Source organism: Pleurodeles waltl, chromosome 7 (assembly GCF_031143425.1).
Source record: "Pleurodeles waltl isolate 20211129_DDA chromosome 7, aPleWal1.hap1.20221129, whole genome shotgun sequence".
NCBI classification, from domain to species: Eukaryota; Metazoa; Chordata; class Amphibia; order Caudata; family Salamandridae; genus Pleurodeles; species Pleurodeles waltl.
Window position 1 is genome coordinate 389,762,079 of NC_090446.1, and position 18,190 is coordinate 389,780,268.

The window sequence follows — 18,190 nt, forward strand, 5'->3', positions numbered from 1 at the left end:
GTCCTCCCAGGCGGACCCGCCCGACCCCCAGACGGGTTTTGATCCCCCGCGCGGCCCCAGCCCCTATCTCGTATCAGAAGGGGGCCGCGGGGGGGAAGGTTATAGGCTGCGGCGGCGGTCCTCTTGTCCTTGCCTGCCCGCTTCGCTTTTGTCTTGCGGGCCAGGCAGGATAGATGGTGGGTTTAGGCCTCCCGGTCTGCACCCGCGGGGCAGTGCACAGGGCGGGGCCGCTCACCTGGTGCTTACTTTCTCGGCCGCCCGGCCACAGGGATCCGTCGTTGGGGCCCGGTCCAGGCCCCCCAGGGACTCTCTCCGCTCCTTCAGTTCGCCGCGTACGCCATTGGTGCAGCTATCGGCCTGGCCTCAGCCCAGCCTGGCGCGTCGCGGCTGCCATCTTCTTTTCCCTTCCCGGGATCGGCCGGATCTCCGCGCAGGCGTGGGATGCATGATCCCCGTTCTTTTGCCATGCGCGACCCCCCGTGGGACCCAGGGTCACAGGGGTGTCTGAAACGGCGTCTTTCTGCTCCTTTGGACCGCGTTGACTATGGGCGGATGACGGAGGGGTCCAGAGCACTCTCAGAGTGCGACCGCCATCCTGACGCCCGAAGCCACACCCCCCTAAATGACAGAAATGAATGCTTCCCCATGCAGATACCACACTTTCCAGCCTATACAATACTGGGCCTCCCTAATGCTCTTACTTTCCCGCTCAATTCCTGCACAGGCTGCCAAATAGGGCTAGCTTTGGGGGCAGCACATAAGGCGGCTTTAGTACAGATAGCACTTCAACACATCTTTCTTGGTGCCATCGCCTTTGGAACTTTTTGGGCTTGGAGAACCTAACTTTGGTCTTGATGGCTCAAGGGGAGGCATATAGAGAACCTTGGAGACCATACATAAGACTTCTCTCCATAGAATTCAGTGGTTTGACATGACCTAAATACTTATTGTTCCATTCAAAGATCACACGGTGAGTATTATTCTTGTAATCCAAAGTGTACATTTATTGCATCAAACGACCCTGTTCCGGCTGTCTCCGTCCTTAACCCCCTTCCTTGTTTCTGCCTCCCACATTCCAGAATCATCGTTGCCCAGAGACAGCTGCTTACACTTACGTAATTCAACACATCCCCAATCCTATAACATTTTTTATTTTTTTTAACACTTACTGACTCTATCTAAAACTTAATACTAAATAATACTTAAAATGCTTTCCTTTTTGCTAACCCATTTTTTCTCTTAGTATTCCAAAGTAACACCTACTATCCACACACAAAATCTTTAAGTAACCTCGACGGCTCCTTCACTCTGGCACTGGATCTCCTGTACACCTTCTTCTCCTTCTCCACATGCCCTTTCACTTCCTCTTCTCTGTCATCCATCCGTATCCCACTCCCTTCACTTTCTTTTTTTAGCCATACATTTACTTCCACTTCTGAACACCTCACAACCCTTCTTGCATTCCACCAGTTACCATCTGACAACTTGACACAGTTTCCTTTCACGTCTAACACTCTCTTCGGCTCTGACAATTTGGATTCTCCTTTCTTTGTCGCGTTACCTACCATCACTCTCACCCATTCGCCCTTCTCATGTACTATTTGTTTCCTTATGATCTTACTGTTATGTCTTGCTACATATTGCTGTTGATACGTCTTTACTTTTTTTCTGACCTTCTCATGATCAACCACTATATCCTTATGTTTTCCCATCCATGCCGGCACAGCTATAGTGCATGGCTTCCTTCCCTTCAATAATAAAAATGGAGCCTCGCCTGTCACACTATGTGGTGTAGTTCTGTAATTCCATAGCATATCCCTAATTTGAGTCTTCCACAAGATGTTGTTGTACAAAGCTAGTTCCAAATTCTCTCCCAATACTCGATTAAATCTCTCGTCGCCACTGTTCCATTCAAAGATCACACGGTGAGTATTATTCTTGTAATCCAAAGTGTACATTTATTGCATCAAACGACCCTGTTCCGGCTGTCTCAGTCCTTAACCGCCTTCCTTGTTTCAGCCTCCCACATTCCAGAATCCCCGTTGTCCAGAGACAGCCGCTTACACTTACGTAATACAACACATATGTGTACTCTGCCTGACCGACATGACTCCTCTGAACACTGACATACCCGTTGCCAACACAGACACTGCGTAGGCAGCACTCTACTTGAATCTTGTGAGTGCCTCAGGAAGGGTGGGGGAGGGTGGAAGGGGATGGGAAGTTGAAATGTTGGTTTTGTTCGTTTGTCATCACTAGCAGGTGCTGTGTCACTATAGTTTTGATTTAAATGTACCTAACTTCCAGTGACAATGAAAACTAATTTGAACCACAGGGACAATATAAAAAACTTTGAACCATAAGTGAAATAGCACATTTAAGACAAAAAGGGAGAGAACCTTCAAAGAAATAATGGCAATCAATTTCCTTACAAGATTTCTTCATCAATATCTATTTTGTAGGTCAGTTATGTCTAGCTTTGTGTACTGGTTGGACCTCTTTTTGAATGAATAGGTCCAGAGGTAAATTTCCCTCTGCGCTGCTCATTCTGATATTGAACGCTGAATGGACAGATCATACTTTTAACTCTATTTTCCAACGTTGCATTCAAGGATAGTAACATATGAAGATATATAATACTGGCATTGTACTTCAAAAAACAGTATGGAATCTACTACTTGTACAGAGAGTGGAGATTCAAACAACATGTGTCCTATCCAAAAAGGATTGAATAGTGCCAAAGAAAAATCATGGAGTTGCCATAAGTGACAGTTGTGTATTTCTATGATTCTTGCCTGCTTAACTCTGCCTATACAGTTTCAATGAGTTTAAATCAAAGTATATTTACAGTAAGAATGTGGGTAGCATCTTCTTTGTGGGGAAGTAAGTTTCCAAGTCAAGGGCTTCCAAATGTCTCTGGGTCTAGATAGTATTCCAAATGCTCCTGACAATATTCGTAATCTACAATGCAACACTTAAATTTAGGCGCTCTTCACCTTCCCCATATGCAGCCCACAAGTCTTTTTGCCAATAACAGGATGATGTTTGTAAATATCCTGTGCTGTGCAGCTGTGTCCCAGACACAGTTAAGTTAGCAAAATATGGGGCTGCGTTGCACCTCCGTGCCTTTCATAGCAGGCAAGGCTGTGGTAAACCTCCATCCAAAACATGTGTACAGTACAGCATTGCCAAGCTAGATGGGTGAACCCCTCCTCGGGCATCCTTCATTTAGAACAGCAATCATTATTAAGTTGCTCAATTTTTGATAAGTGCGCCAAGCTGTAGTAGATGCAGTGCAGAAAGCTATAGTGTATATGAAGACAACTGCTGGAAGGGACCAGGCCTCTGTGAGCACTGCTAAAGCCCAATATCTCCTCTGAAATGCCACATGCTAAATGAGTGTCCCAATTCATTTTAACCCTCTGAGGTGCCTCCTTGGTCCCTTCTTGAGCCACCAGGAAGAGTGAGGTAATGAGGTGTTTGGTGGAACTGATAGCTAGGAGGGCAGCCAGCATAACAAAGGTCAGAGGTTCGTGCAGGATTCTGAGAAGAGCAGTCTTACAGTTGCTACTAAGCCTATGATATATGAATGTGTCTCGAGATGTGATAAGAGAGGCAACCAGGAGTTCTGTGAGTGATAGAAAGGATAGGCTGGCTCTCCTAATCAGATCTTTTTCTCGAAGTTCGGATATCAGCAGGCTCTCATGAGGGACTGGCAGTGGGTTGGAGGAATCCTTACCCAATCCTCCTTTTCAACTTCTCCCATGCCAGAATAGTGCAGTCTGTTGTTAACAAGAGGTTCAGTAAAACCTCGCACAGGCAGGTCAACGAAGGATATCAGGGGAACAGGGGCTTTGCTATATATCTCTTATCGCCAGGTGAGGTGGGAACGGCAGAGGTTTGTACCAATGAAACACATTATGTGTCTGGCCACATAAGTAGTAAACACAACGGTGGAAGGGCAAATAAGGGAGGCTGGTCAGCATGCCCACCCTCTGCAGTATGGTAAAAAGATATTCCCAACCCAATCAGTTAAACGCTTCAGTGGCATCCAACAACACTGCAACCAAATCAAGCTCAGGGTTCAGGCCTTGCAGCAGGGCTGAAAACGCGAGCAGGTTGTATGTGGTGGACCAGCTAGGAATAAAGCCCGACTGATCCGATCTCACCCAATGAGGCAGTAAAAGCAATAGTCAGTTCGGTATAATTTTCACCAATTCTTGACATCACAGTTTAACAGAGTTAAGGGCTAATGTGAGCTGCAAAAGTGGGGGAGCCTTATCGGACTTCAAGAGAATGATAATGACTACTTCCTGCATGTAAGGAGGGAGGATACCATTCAGCTGTGCCTTTTCATAGGCTGCAAAGTCGGCGGGGCTGGCAATGGTGTGTATCATTTACAGAACTCTGCTGGGATGCTGTCAACTCCCTGCGCCCTTAGGGAGCGAGTTAAAAGCTGTAAGGATCTCACTAAGGGTGAAGGGCTGATCGAGGAAGAGTCTGTGACACTACTTAACTAGTCATGGGCAACGTCAATGTCGGCCCGGGCATGGGTGCACTTAGATATGTACAGAGTCTTGAGGAGTACAAGGGATCATTAACAACTTGGACGTAATCCTCTAGCCTGCGCGTATTGGTGGTTTTTGGTTGGATGGATTATTATGCGTTTAAAGTGACAGGATGTCTGTTTTCATAAGCATTATCACGACCATCCAGTTCTCCTTGGGGTTAGTAACACTAATAGAGTGTACCAATTAGACATTGACAGATGCACCAAATATAGGCAGATATCCCCTCCACCCTATTTGGAGTGCATACAGGAGGGAAAAACGCTTTAAAAAGGGTAGACTGGACATCTTTGGCATCATGGGTGGCTTTGGAGGCAAACAAGACAGAGAAGAAAGCCAGTAAAGCTGCATCAGAAAAATGGGGGAGCATATAATGCCCCTGCCTGCCAAGCAAAATGTTCCACTGCTCTCCATTACCGTCCCCATTGTACTCTTTCCCAGTGCAGAACAGGAGTCCTTGCAGACTTTTAGCACCTGCTTGGAATGAGGGTAAATTGCAGTGTTAACCTTCTTTTGTCCATAATTGGGAATGTTGCATGGAATTCCACTCATTAGGCCCAGGTCTGCAGATTTTTAATAAACTTTATTGCAGGTTAGTTATGCATAACACTATCTTTCTAGTATCAGGAATTGAACAGAGGCTTTACATCTTACAATCAATACTTGCAATTAAAAACTTTCCAACTCCCACTTTCTCCCCACCAACTATCAGTCCTCACCTAGTGTTGGATGTAATGTAATGGTGTGGGGCACTGTGCAAAGCAAACCGGGAGTATTGTGGTACACATGTGGGAGTACTGCTGCTATCCTCTGGAGTAAGGATTCATTTTGTTGTTGTGGCTAACAATTCATCTCACCTGTGCGAGCGAAGGTGTCTTCAACTGAGGAAAGAGAGGTAGAGTCAGGGGACATGGACCTCCCGGCAGTTATGTAATCCAGACCCCTGGTCAGTGTGTTTGGTTAAGGCTCATCCTCATCCCCCCTCTCTCATGCCCAGAATGCTTTTAGCAATGCATCCCATTCCATTGATATTGGTCTCCTGCAAAGCGCTCTGTATTCCTCATGTTGGATTGCTCTGCTCTCCGCCAAACCCCAGTGTGTCACCTCTTCCCGCCAACGGATGTCTGGGGGGACCCATGGGGATTTCCAATGTCTAGTCAGCAGTCGCACTTGTAACAGCAGAGCTAAGTCTAGAAAACGAGAAGTCACTTTAGAGTTTTGGGATCTAGGATATAAGCCTAGAATACACTGTTCTAGTGTGCACCAATGATCTTTGCCTATCAACTCTGATAGTGTTGCCAGACGCTTGTCCAATAGGCTTCCAGTGACTGGCAAGCCCACAGCATATGCGTGAGATCTACGTCTGGTGTGTGGCATTGGGGGCAGCCCGAAGAAGCCATTAGGAACATCGCACTGATCTTTTGTGGTGTGAGTCAGGCCCAATGGAATATTGTATCAATTTAAAGCATGAGTTACGGGAGACCTTTTTGGAATATTACAAAAGAAAGGTCCATTCTCTCTCAGTTATCTCCTTAAGATCCGCTTCCCACATTGTTTTGAGAGGATCCGATGGTAGTATAAGATGAGCCCGTCCTGCAGTTATTCCTCATTCTAGTGGGTCTAATTCATAGCAATAGGAATTGTAAATAGAGATTCGAGTCATACCACTAATTCTGACTGTCTGGAATCTCTGTACAGAATTCCTCATAACTTGTAACTGGGCCCTACAAAACGTATAACTGAAGTCAGTTTAAGAAATTAAACAGGACTTCCACTATATGCCTACTATAGAAGTCAAAAACTGTATTGTTTTTGCCTTTGTGTTGTTTTCATACATTTTCCAACACTGTGTATACTCTGCAGGCATGCTTGGTGGCTCTCATGTTCTTCCAACTCACTGATGGTCCAACTCTTCATTTCAGGGACAAATGGGGGTGGGGCAGGTTTGGGTTGTGTGCGTTCCCTCCATTAAAGATTAGTTTGCTTCAGCAAACACCTTAAACCATGTACTTTATACCAAAGAAGAGGATCAATATTTCTCAGTATTTGCTCTTGACTTCGCCACATTTATAAAAAGATGCTGTGGTAGACTCATGAAGGGGAGATGAAAGAGAACAGTTATACGGGAGAAAATAAGCATAGGTGATTGCAGGTTGCATTCAACCTTGAGTTTGATGTAGTCATTTAGCTCCAAGCACCTCTCAAAGCAGGAGGTTTCTGATAAAGTTGAAAACAATTTACTTTTTGGAGGGGAGGGGGATGGAGACAGAGGACAATGGAGACTGTGAATAACCCCTAAAATCTTAGCCAGACCTTTCAAGCTCCTCTTAGGGTATTTCACATGTGCTACCGACTAAGACAGATGAAGTTTCAAGTACTAGAGAGTATTTTTGTTGTTCTGTATAGGGCTATCAGGGCTGTACACTAGGGCAACAACAACTGAAATATTGTTTTAACTCCATCACTGCTAAAAATAATATTGCAAGGACAACTGAAAAGTATGTAGCATATTTACCTGTGTTTTTCTGTAAGTTTGACCATCATTGGGGATAGTTCATAAAGCACAAATACACCTGGCAACCCTTGATCTCCAATAATGCCATTGGCAATTTTCTCATGTCGTGTCACTGAAAACTGATTTGTTCTCACCACCTAGGAATTAAAGGAACACATAAAATATGATTATCACAAATATCAAGCCTGTTTATGTCTATCTTTCGTTTACAAACATTCTAGGGCAACTACATCAATTTGTCAACTTTGAAAAGAGAGGTGGCGATTTAACCACAGTTAAAGTGAAGTTAGAGATATTATTTCTAGTTGAAAAATTAATGAAATAAGTTACATGATCATAACCCAATGTAATAATCATGAACTCACACAGGATGTCATGGACGGCGTCATAGGTAATATTGCATAGCACATATATCTATTCATGCCTCACGTTTTAAATTATCCCGCAGTTCTAATGTTTTAGACTGCTGATTGCACATTGCACTGCTCGCTGCTGTGAATTATTTTTAAACTACCTCAATTTCACTTTTGCACTTTTCCTCTTTAGAGAGCACTTCTTAGCACAGCCAGAGAGCAGCAAGGCAGCAGTCCTTCACAGAAAGCAGTCATGTGAGCCCTTTGGGCAGCCAGGCAGGTTTTCTTGGCAGGTTGCAGGTTCTGGTTAGGTTCTCTTCTCCAGGAAGTGTCTTGTCAGGCAGAGTGTCTACCTAAAAAGTGTCTTGAGTTGGTAGGGGCAGAAGCCCTGTTTAAATACCCAAATGTGCCTTTGAAGTGGGGGAGACTTCAAAGAGTGGCTTAGAAGTGCACAAGGTCCCCTTTCAGTTCCATCCTGTCTGCCAGGGTCCCAGTAGGGGGGTGTGGCAGTCCTTTGTGAGGGCAGGCTACTGTCCTTTGACATGTAAGTGTCAAGCCCTCCACCCTCCTAGCCCAGGAAGACCCATTCAAAATGCAGATGTATGCAAGTGAGGTTGAGTATCCTGTGTGTGGGGTGTGTCTGAGTGTATGCACAAGGGAGCTGGCAACTAAACCTAGCCAAACGTGGATTGGAAGGCACAGAAGGATTTAAGTGTAGAGAAATGCTCACCTTCTAAAAGTAGCATTTCTAAAATAGTAATATAAAATCCAACTTCACCATTAAGCAGGATTTTGTATCACCATTCTGGCCATACTAAATATGACCTGGCTACTCCTTTCAGATCAGGACCTACCACTCAAACAGCATATAAGGGTAGCCCCAATGCTATCCTATGAAAGGGGCAGGCCTCACAGCAGTGTAAAAACGAATTTAGGGGTTTTCCACTACCAGGACATATAGAACACACACGTTCATGCCCTGCCTTTTAACTACATAGCACCCTGCCCTATGGGCTACCTATGGCCTACCTTAGGGGTGAATTATATGTAGAAAAAGAGGAGTTTTAAGGCTTGGCAAGTACTTTAAAATGTCAAGTCGAAGTGGCAGTGAAACTGCACACACAGGCATTGCAGAGGCAGGCCTGAGACATGGTTAGGGGGCTACTTATGTGAGTGGTACAACCAGTGCTGCAGCCTACTAGTAGCATTTAATTTACGGGCCCTGGGTACATGTAGTGCACTTGAATAGGGACTTACAAGTAAATTAAATAAGCCATTTGGGTATGAGCCAATGTCACCATGTTTTAAAGAGCGAGCATATGCACTTTAGCATTGATTAGCAGTGGTAAAGTGCACAGAGTCCTAAAGCCAGCAAAAATGAGGTCACAAAAAGAGAAGGAGGAAGGCAAAATGTTTGGGGGTGACCCTGCAGAAGGGTCATTTCCAACAGGTTTCTAATTTTATACAGGTGCAGGATATACAAGATGCTCCTTTTCCTCCTCACATGGTAGGTCTCCAACCTCACCGGTTTAACAACCAGTCTTTGCTAAATGGCCTCTATTATAACGGACACTCCATTCCTAAACATGCCACTGAATTGTGGGACCTTCTTTCTACCAATCAACCAGACATCTATTTTATTTCTGAAATATGGCTTTACTCTTTAGCTCTTCTCTACATTTCCACAGCATTACCTGACAACTACAGATTGATTAGGTTGGACAGAGAGACTAAAAAAAGGGGCTGAGTTGCTATCGATTTCCGCGACTCCACCAACATTACAACAATGGGCTTCCTTCTTACTGACTGGGTGGAGCTCTGTATTTTTAAACAGGAGATTCCTCCTGGTGACTCATGAACAGGTGCTCTAATTTATCACCCCGTGGCGAAAAAAAGACTTCAGCTATAGGCTGATAGAACAACTGACACCCCATACACTAGCCTCAAATATATTTCTGTTGGTGGATTACTAATTACCATACTGAATTTGACTCTGACCAGGAAACCCTACTTTTGCTCTCCGACTTAGAGATGTTGGGTTTACATCGGAAAGTAATCGGCCCCATGCACATAGCGGGCCATACTGTGGATGTCGTCTTTACTAGCTTCCTGAATCTTCATGTTGACCCTCTGCATCCTTTAGTTTGGACAGACCACTATTAGAGCAGCTTTCGGTTCCCTATCATTGGAGAACTCCCTGGCCTCAAAACGACAAGGTCATGAAAGGTGGTCTCCCTCTCTTCTTTCTCTTCATTTTTCCCAACCCAATACACTTTTAAGATGTATAATGTTGACAGTGCCCTAATGGAGTTCAGAATTCTCTCTCCCAGGCCTTCACAATAGTGTATCCCCTTCTACAATGGCGTTCTAATTTGATTAGATCCATTACCCTGGTATGAAACCAGACAGAGCTGCATCTGAGTAGAGCAACTTGTGACCCATTTCCTTACTTCCTATGTTGGCAAAAATCTTTGAGAAACATATCAACCATGAGCTTTCTGCTTTCCTGCCATACTTGCAGCAGGAGGAGAGAGTAATGGTCATTCTGGCTTTGGTTATGTCCAGATTGGATTACTGCAATTCTTTGCTGCTGGATCTCGATAAATTGTCACTGAATAAACTTCAGTTGATTCAAAACAATGCAGCCTGACTGATTTTAGATCTCCCTCACTCAGCTTCGGCCAGCAATAGTCTTAAACGCCTTCACTGACTTCCGGTCGCAAAGCGGATTATTTTAAAAACCCTATGCTTAACGTTCAAGGCTGCACATGGAGGTTGAGCAGATTACCTAGCTGCTCGACTACGATGGTACTGCCCTGGTCGTGCACTCAGATCTAAAAATGCTTATCTGCTTCATGTCTGTCGAACTCGCAGAGCAAGATGGGGAGACAAAGCTTTCACTGTGGCAGCGGCTAAGTACTGAAACTCGCCTCCCTGGGATAACAAGGAGGAGGAGAACTTCCTTACTTTTAGGAGACTGGTGAAAACTTGGTTATTTCCTTGTTAACCGGTCTGGCTTTGCTTCTGACTCTCTCGTTGGGCTCTCACTGTACTTCCTCCAGCTCTTCGATGCTAAGGCCGGAATGCGTTTAGAAATACTTATACATACATACATATTTGTAGGAACTTAAACAGGAGAAATTGGCTTGTAAAAACTGGAAAGATAGCATACCACAAAATATTTTTCTGATAAGTCTGCTCAAAAGCTTACATTAAAGACCTATCACAAAAGGATCAGAGCAGCTCGTATGTCCCATATCATTAAGAAGATAGATAATTTCAAGAATCTGGTTAAAGAATTGTTTAAAGTGTTACACGTGTTTACTAAGCCAGCCACCTCTGCTTCCAATATTCCGATCTCCCAGTCATTGTGGAATGCTCTTGCAGATCATTTTGAGTAGAACATTTCAACAATCTATCGGAACCCTTCAAATATCACAACATTGCAGATGTTTCCTCCATCATCTCCCCTGCCATCACCCTTCTGCCCTACTTGAGGAGTTTGATCCCATCTCCCGAGTGCAAGTTTCTGACATGAGTAAAATCGATCTTTGTCTTCCATACATTATGGTGACTAGCTTCTTTATTCCTTCCTGTCATCATTCCGTTGTTCAATCTTTCCCTCAGCTCTGCAACTCTGCCTTTTGACAGGAAAGCAGCTCACGTCATGCTCATTTTGGAAAAAATTAGTGCTGATCCCTTTGAGCTCACTAACTACAGACCTTTATCCCTTCTTCCTTACCTTTGCAAAATCTTAGAGAATTAGTAAACCAAACAATGTCCTGTTACCTGGAAGTTCATTCCCTTCTGGGCCCCTCTGAGTCAGGTGTTAGAGTTTCCTACAGTACAGAAACAGCACTGGTGGCCACACTGGACTTTATTAGGCTTTCTCTTGATGATAGTCTTCATGCGATGTTGGTGCTACTTGAACTATCTGCTGCATTTTGATACAGTCTCTCATTCTATCTTGTTCCAGAGACTCTCAGAAATCTGTATCTGCGGAAAAGGTTTCCTTAGCGATCGGACTCAGGTAGTGCATCTAGAATCATTGAAATCTCTCACCATGACCTTGGATAACGGGTTCTGCAGGGCTCCTCTTTGAGCCCAGCGCTTATTCACATCTATGTAGCCCGACTCTAGCCCAAGTGGTAAGATCATGTGGCTTTGAAGTAATCTCCTATGCAAATGATATTCAATTGATCATCTCTATGGGACCCAATCCAGAAAACACCAAAAGCAAATTTGTTGAATGCATGAGGAAAGTTGTCTCTTGGATGACTCTGAATTGCCTACAGCTAAACAGAGAAAAAAATGAGATTCTGTTGTTTGACAAGGCCCACACATACTGGCTGACTGACAGGTGGCCTCCTGAGTTAGACTTGGCCCGCACTCCAAAAACGTTGTAAAAAATCTCAGCATCCTGGTTGAGGAGAACCTCTTCATGAGAGAGCAAGTAGGGTCTACATGCAGCTCATGTTTTGGTATCATGTGCATGCTCAAAAAGATTTTTTAGTGGCTACCTTTGAATACCATAAGAACTTTCACTCAGGCACTTATAGTGAACCGCCTAGACTACAGAAATGCCCTCCTGGAAGCAGCTAATAATCTGTTAGTCTCTAAACTGCAAGTGGTCCAGAATACCTCTGCTCCCATGGTTTGCAGTCTCCATCCTCACTCCCCTCCGGAGCCCACAATGACATCTCTTCATTGGCTTCCTATTAGAAAACACTCTATATTGAAATTGTTGTGCCTGGTCCATAAATAGCTGTCCGATAAGGGCACACTCTATCTTCAAGAGAAAAATCAGCCATTATCTTCCCACTCAGAATCTCAGATCTACAGACCAGCCTCTGTTATGTACTCGATGTATCTGTATGACTAAATTTGGTGCGTGATCCTCCTCCTATCTTGCGCCCCACCACTGGAATAAGCTTTCCTTTCATATTTAGTCCTGCTCTGACTTTGTCCGTTTTAAAAAACTGCTTAAGGCTTGACTATTCTGAATTGTTTTTCACCTAATACAACGTCTACATCGCCAGGATACCCTTTTGGGAGCAATTAGTTTTTTTAGGACTATATCAAATGCTTTTAACATAACTTAACCTCACCAAATACATCAACGACTATATGGACGGCCTAGGTATTATAATCCTGCACTAATAAAAATGTGTAAGTGATTCACAGAGAAGGGTTAAGGCTCAGGGCTGCGTCTCCCTTTAATGGCTTTATTTAAATACACTGTCTAGACCTTAGATGGGCAACACCCTTTTATCCCACCGAAGTAATCCTAGTGTGATCTGTTAAGGTAGACAGTTTACGGCAATATTAAGAATTTGTTTAAAGAGTCTCTAGTCACTGGTAACTTAAGGACGAGATTGAGGTTTTATTTTTAATACATTCATGATAATCATCACACATAAATGAACCAGCCAACACGTGTTTCGCCCTCTATTTGGTAAACAGGCCTGGGCCTTTTTCAATATAAGGCTATCCCCTGTCCACGTCCTTTTGGTCGACTTATATGGACTGAACAGAAGACCATATTCCCACATCGGTCACAGGCTTGTGCGGTGGATATTTACACATAACTGATGTTCTTGGACAAAGATGAGGTGACATGAGAAAACAATATGCACCAGCAATCATGAACACCATCAAATCAGTAAATAGCAAAATACACACAAAGATCCATCAAGATGTCATTAATGTAAAATGTGGCAAGACGGGTGATGTCACCAGTTATGTGTGAGGTTGCGACTGGCGCATTGGCTGTGTGTGATGATTGTGTAGTTAAGCCTAACTGTTGAATTCCACTGGTGACAGAAAACATATTTCACAGATCGATTATGTTATTTCACAGACAGGACATATTTCCCGTGAAATATAAAGATTATACCAATTGAAGGACAATTTTGACTCTCTTTTCTCTTCAAATAATTAGCTCTACGCATGACAGTGAATTTGAATAGTGCCAATCCAAAACCATTTTACATAGCTTCACCACTGCCCTTTGTTGAAACATAGCACCATTCACTGAAGCTAAGCAGAACCCTGGCATTCTAATTGCAATCAGGGCCAACTGATAACTGATTACAGTAACTTCAAAACACCTCGCCTTCTACAGACAAAATGTATTTTTTAAAACAAAGAAAATCATGATTGTCCAAAAAATTCAAATTCGTAATTGTGTAATTAAATATGTTTCTACTTTTTTAAAAACAAAAAACATAATTACTATTTTGCTTACTTCTTTCAATAAACATGTCCCTCTTTGAAAAAAGGAGCATGCTACTCGCAACACTTTAAACACCTGCCACTCCTGGGCAGACTGCATAGACTCCGAGTTAATAATTTCTGGGAATCTACATTTTGCGCTGGGTAGTACCCTACCACTCCTTTGTGGACTCCGACCACTCCAAGACCTGATGATTTTGGGCAGCTACATCTTACAATGGTATGCACCCCACCATGCTGGGGTGGACGCCACATACTCAAGAGTCATTGACCTACACTTTTTTTGGGAGCTGTCTCTTTTAGTGGTTTTCATCTGCCACTTTTGTGCAGAGTCCATGGATTATTACACTTGGGGGTTGTCAAAAGCTGTGTCTTTAAGTGGATTTGATTACTCCTCAATTGGCTCCATTAGACTTTGGTTTTTAGGAAATTCATGTTCCAGTAGGTCGAAGGCACTACCCCAGGGTGGGCACGATCATAAGTGGGCCTCACTGTGAGTTTTCACCCAGATATTTCCCCTATTGTACGCAGGTGAGAAAATCTGCCAATGGGGAATGACACGCAGGAATAAGGGTAGAAGCATGATCCCCACATTTGTTTTCCAATTTGTCAAGGACAATCTTGTAATGGCCCAGTATTCCTGCAACCCGGTAGTACTAGGGTTAGGAATACCTACACCTGCATCACCTGTAATTAGCCCCGATACATGTGGTGGTTTTTCGGAGTCCACTTTGTTTCTGGATGGATTTCCCCAGACTGAGACGTGATAGTTGAGGGAGATCTATCTTCCAGTGTTGCACCCCTTCCCTCCTGGCCAGACTCCATTAGACTTGCTTCCTTGATCTTGTGAAGTTGTGTCTTACAGCAGGTTTGCATCCACCAACTTCAGGTAGTAACTACACACTTAAACTAGGCACCTGCCCTAGATCCTCTTAGGACTCCTTTCTCTGGTGACTAATCTTATTTGTCATTTGGGGGAATGGGGTGGAATGTAGTCTCCTTAGCCAAGGTACCTGAATCCACCATTCAGTAAATTGCACCATGTGTCTCCCAGGATATCAATTAATAAAACATTTTAAACAAAAAAAGTTTCATAAAACCAATTTCACCTCCTTCTCAATACTCGAGAAATCTGTGATTTGTTGTCTAACCATTTCATCCAATAAGCAAAGCAACTTTATTCCCACATTGACAGAACTTACAAATGACTCCCCTTTATCAGCAATGCTGAACTCTACTCACACTGAACCACAACCAAGAATCCGCTAGATTAAATTGCCACAGACAAATTACACCAGTGACCCAATAAAGTCCTGCGGAAATACAGGATTTGCAACAGATCCGTGTTGCCCAAAAACCTTGCCAGAAGTGGTCATCAATTTCTCCCTTTCCTCCGTAATATTTACGCTACTCTAAGAACCTCCTACATCAAACCTCTACTAAAGAAGCACCTGTTTGACCGAGTGGATCCCTCAAACTGGGAACCAACATCCAAGAGATTATTCTTAAGCATTTCTATTTAAAAAGCAGTCTTTGACCAGATCTCAGCCACCTGTGAAGAAAATAACTTTCTTTTCAACAGGCAAACAGAATTCCAACTGTTGGAAATGGCCCTCTCTACCCCTTAACGTGTTGCCTTCCTCTTACTATTTGCTGGATAATTGCTTGTTGGCAAAAGGACTGTGTGCACTTTACCACTGCTAAGAAGTGCTAAAGTGTGTGTGCTCACTCCCTAAAACATGGTTTGATTGGAATTTACTTGATTGGCATATCTAATAGAATGGCATATCATATACCCAGGGCCTGTAAAGTAAATGCTACCAGTGGGCCAGCAGCGCTTATTGTGCCACCCACTTAAGTAGCAGTTTAAAGCATGTCCCAGATATGTCATTGAAACTTGAAGGCAGCGTGCAACTGCCATGTCGACTTGGCCCCATGAATGGATGTAACTGACAGTTGAGACTTTGTGAATTCACCCCAGAGAGTCACACAATAGGGGGATTAGCAGAGCCTGAATGGGCCGTTAACTGACTTGATAGGGTTGCAAAGCTAAGCTCAGCCCCACTTGCAACTGAACAGGCTCTGACACCACACTATAGGCTTAACAACCCTGTATTGTCAGTGCAGCCAGATAGGAACCACAGCAGTGGATGCAGGAAATTCCTGGAACTTCTGAGAAACCTTCTGGAAACTTCTCCCAACTTCTAGGAGCAGGGCGCCAGGATATAAAAAGAGGGCTCTCAGACCTACTTCTCAGTCCTGCGGAAGGACTCGCAGAGGACTGTCTACTGCTGTGACCTGCTGTGCACTCTGCCAGACTGCTGCTGCACCTAGAAGGACTGCTTTGATGCCTGGAGCCTGCTTGCAACTTTCAGAGACAAGCCCTGCTGTAGAGACCTGAATCACCACCTGCATGCAGTACTTCAAAACTGACTCCAAGGTCTAGCTTAGCTGGTCTCCTGTTCTGAATCACCGGGACATAAGAGGCTCCCACCATCTTAAACCTGCAACTGGACCCAGTCTGAGTGAGTCTTGAACCCACCAAGAGGGGGGTCCTTATCCATTCCTGGACCGGTGGTTGTGTTGCTAAAGGTGCTCAGGTGGCCATTTTGCAAAACTGGAGACTTGCTATTTTGAACGTTAAACTTAAAAAAAAAAATAAAAAAAATCAGATCTCTGATTCTACTAATTGGATTTTCATGGTTTTTGTGTCAAATAAAAAAACTCTACTTTGCTAAATTGGTTTGGGATGTTTATTGTGCTGTTTTTTTACTGTATTGCTGTTTGTGTGCTGCATACATACTTTACACATTGCCTCTAGATTTAGTCTGACTGCTTTTTATGCCAAGCTACCCAGTGTTAAGAATAGAATAATTTAGTTACTTTTTGTAGCTCACCTCGCAAGGGAGTGTGGCTGTTGTTCGCCCAGGGCTCACACCCCAGTCACCCAGCAACTCAGTTTCTCGCACCAACCTAGCTGAGGCACCAAGCTAGCCTTGATAGCTATCTGGGAATATCGCAAGAATAATGTAGATATTAAGAGTCACCACCCTCCTCCTGCTTGACTTCTTTTTCACCTTTGACCCAGAGAACCTCTAAGCATAACTGTTAAACATAATGATACAAGTGGCTCACTAGGCATAACTTGACACTAAGTGACCCTGGACTTTATAAACTATTCTGGACTGAACCACTTACTAAGTCAATAACAGAGTATTCTATCACATATGGACTTTGGCAAAGCTGTTCTAGAAGTCTAAGGCTAGAATCACATTTGAACTAAGATGTCTGGAGTACAGAGCCATCCACTCAAAGTATACTCCTTCACTGGCTAATCTCTTCAAACTATTTGCCAGCTCAAAACACCTCAAGAAATAAAACCATCTTCTTCTGGAAATTAATTCCAGATTAGAAAATCTCCCAGGCATTACAAGAGTCTTTCTTGAGCCACCTCACTCTTCTGAAACTCTCCTCGTATTGAAATCAGAACCGAAGTTCATCTTCAGTCCTCTATCGCCACCTCAAAATATTTCTTCAGACTATTTGTCTCAATGTCCTAATCCTATTTGGTTGCTTCTGCTTGCTCTCTCCTCTCTTCCACACAACTTCTGACTCCTCCTTCACTGGCCCCTCACTCCCACTTGCTCACTCCTCTTCAGCACTCAGTTTTGGTTTCTAGTGCTTTGCATAACCTTTTACTGTGCCCCCCCCCCTTGCTCCCTCTTTTACCTTCTAACACCCCCAATCCCTCCCAGCGTACTTTAATTCTTGTTTGATGTACAACAGTCATGTAAAAAATGCTGTTGCTTTGTAAAGTGCTCCTACACATCTAGATATGAGTTATATAAAACTGCTAATTAAAACAAAAAATAAAATGTTATCATCCTTTCTCTTTGTTGAATACTCTCCACTTCCTGAGAGAGCGTTCCTTAAGGCTTCTCCATCACCCCTTTTGCCTTTTCAAAATACACCCCAGCCCCTTCGTCGAGTTCATCAACTTCAATGTGAAACATCATACCTGATCCTCTATAACTATGCAGATCCACAAATCATTCCAACACTGAAATATCTCATCAGGGGTATGAAACACTATACAAATGATAGAATACAATACAATATGTTTCCACATTAAAATACTTATCACTCAAGGTACTCTATCACAAGTATGGTGTGTGCATATTTCTGCCATCGTAGGTTTACAGAGAATCTTAACTTTCACATTTGCTAACCTTTATAAATGAGAGAAGTAATGACAGCATTAAATCAGCAATTTACTGCCCTCTTTGCAATTGTTTTACTGCCCTCCTGGCAATTAAGTGCCAGAGACAAATGTATGTATTGACTGTTTAAGGGCAATAAGCGGCCATTTTAACACTTGACTTTATTGAAACACGATAAGATACAAGAAAAGAAAGAATTAAAGTAAGGTGAAGAAAGAAAGAAAGAAAGAAATATCGAGAATAGTGTGGGCATCTTTAGGACAATGTTTGAATTATCGTGCAAACGTTCCCACCCTTGCA

The 18,190-nt window shown here is 43.5% G+C and overlaps 1 protein-coding gene across 3 annotated transcripts in view; it reads right to left on the minus strand.

The window, feature by feature from the left end:
- ERGIC3 (ERGIC and golgi 3) overlaps nucleotides 1–18,190 on the minus strand; it is a 446,879-nt gene that overhangs the window by 59,148 nt on the left and 369,541 nt on the right. For all 3 annotated transcript variants that reach the window (XM_069243844.1, XM_069243842.1, XM_069243843.1), the window contains one exon: nucleotides 7,084–7,220. In XM_069243844.1, coding sequence (XP_069099945.1) covers nucleotides 7,084–7,220 — 137 coding nt within the window. The remainder of the gene's footprint in view (nucleotides 1–7,083; nucleotides 7,221–18,190) is intronic.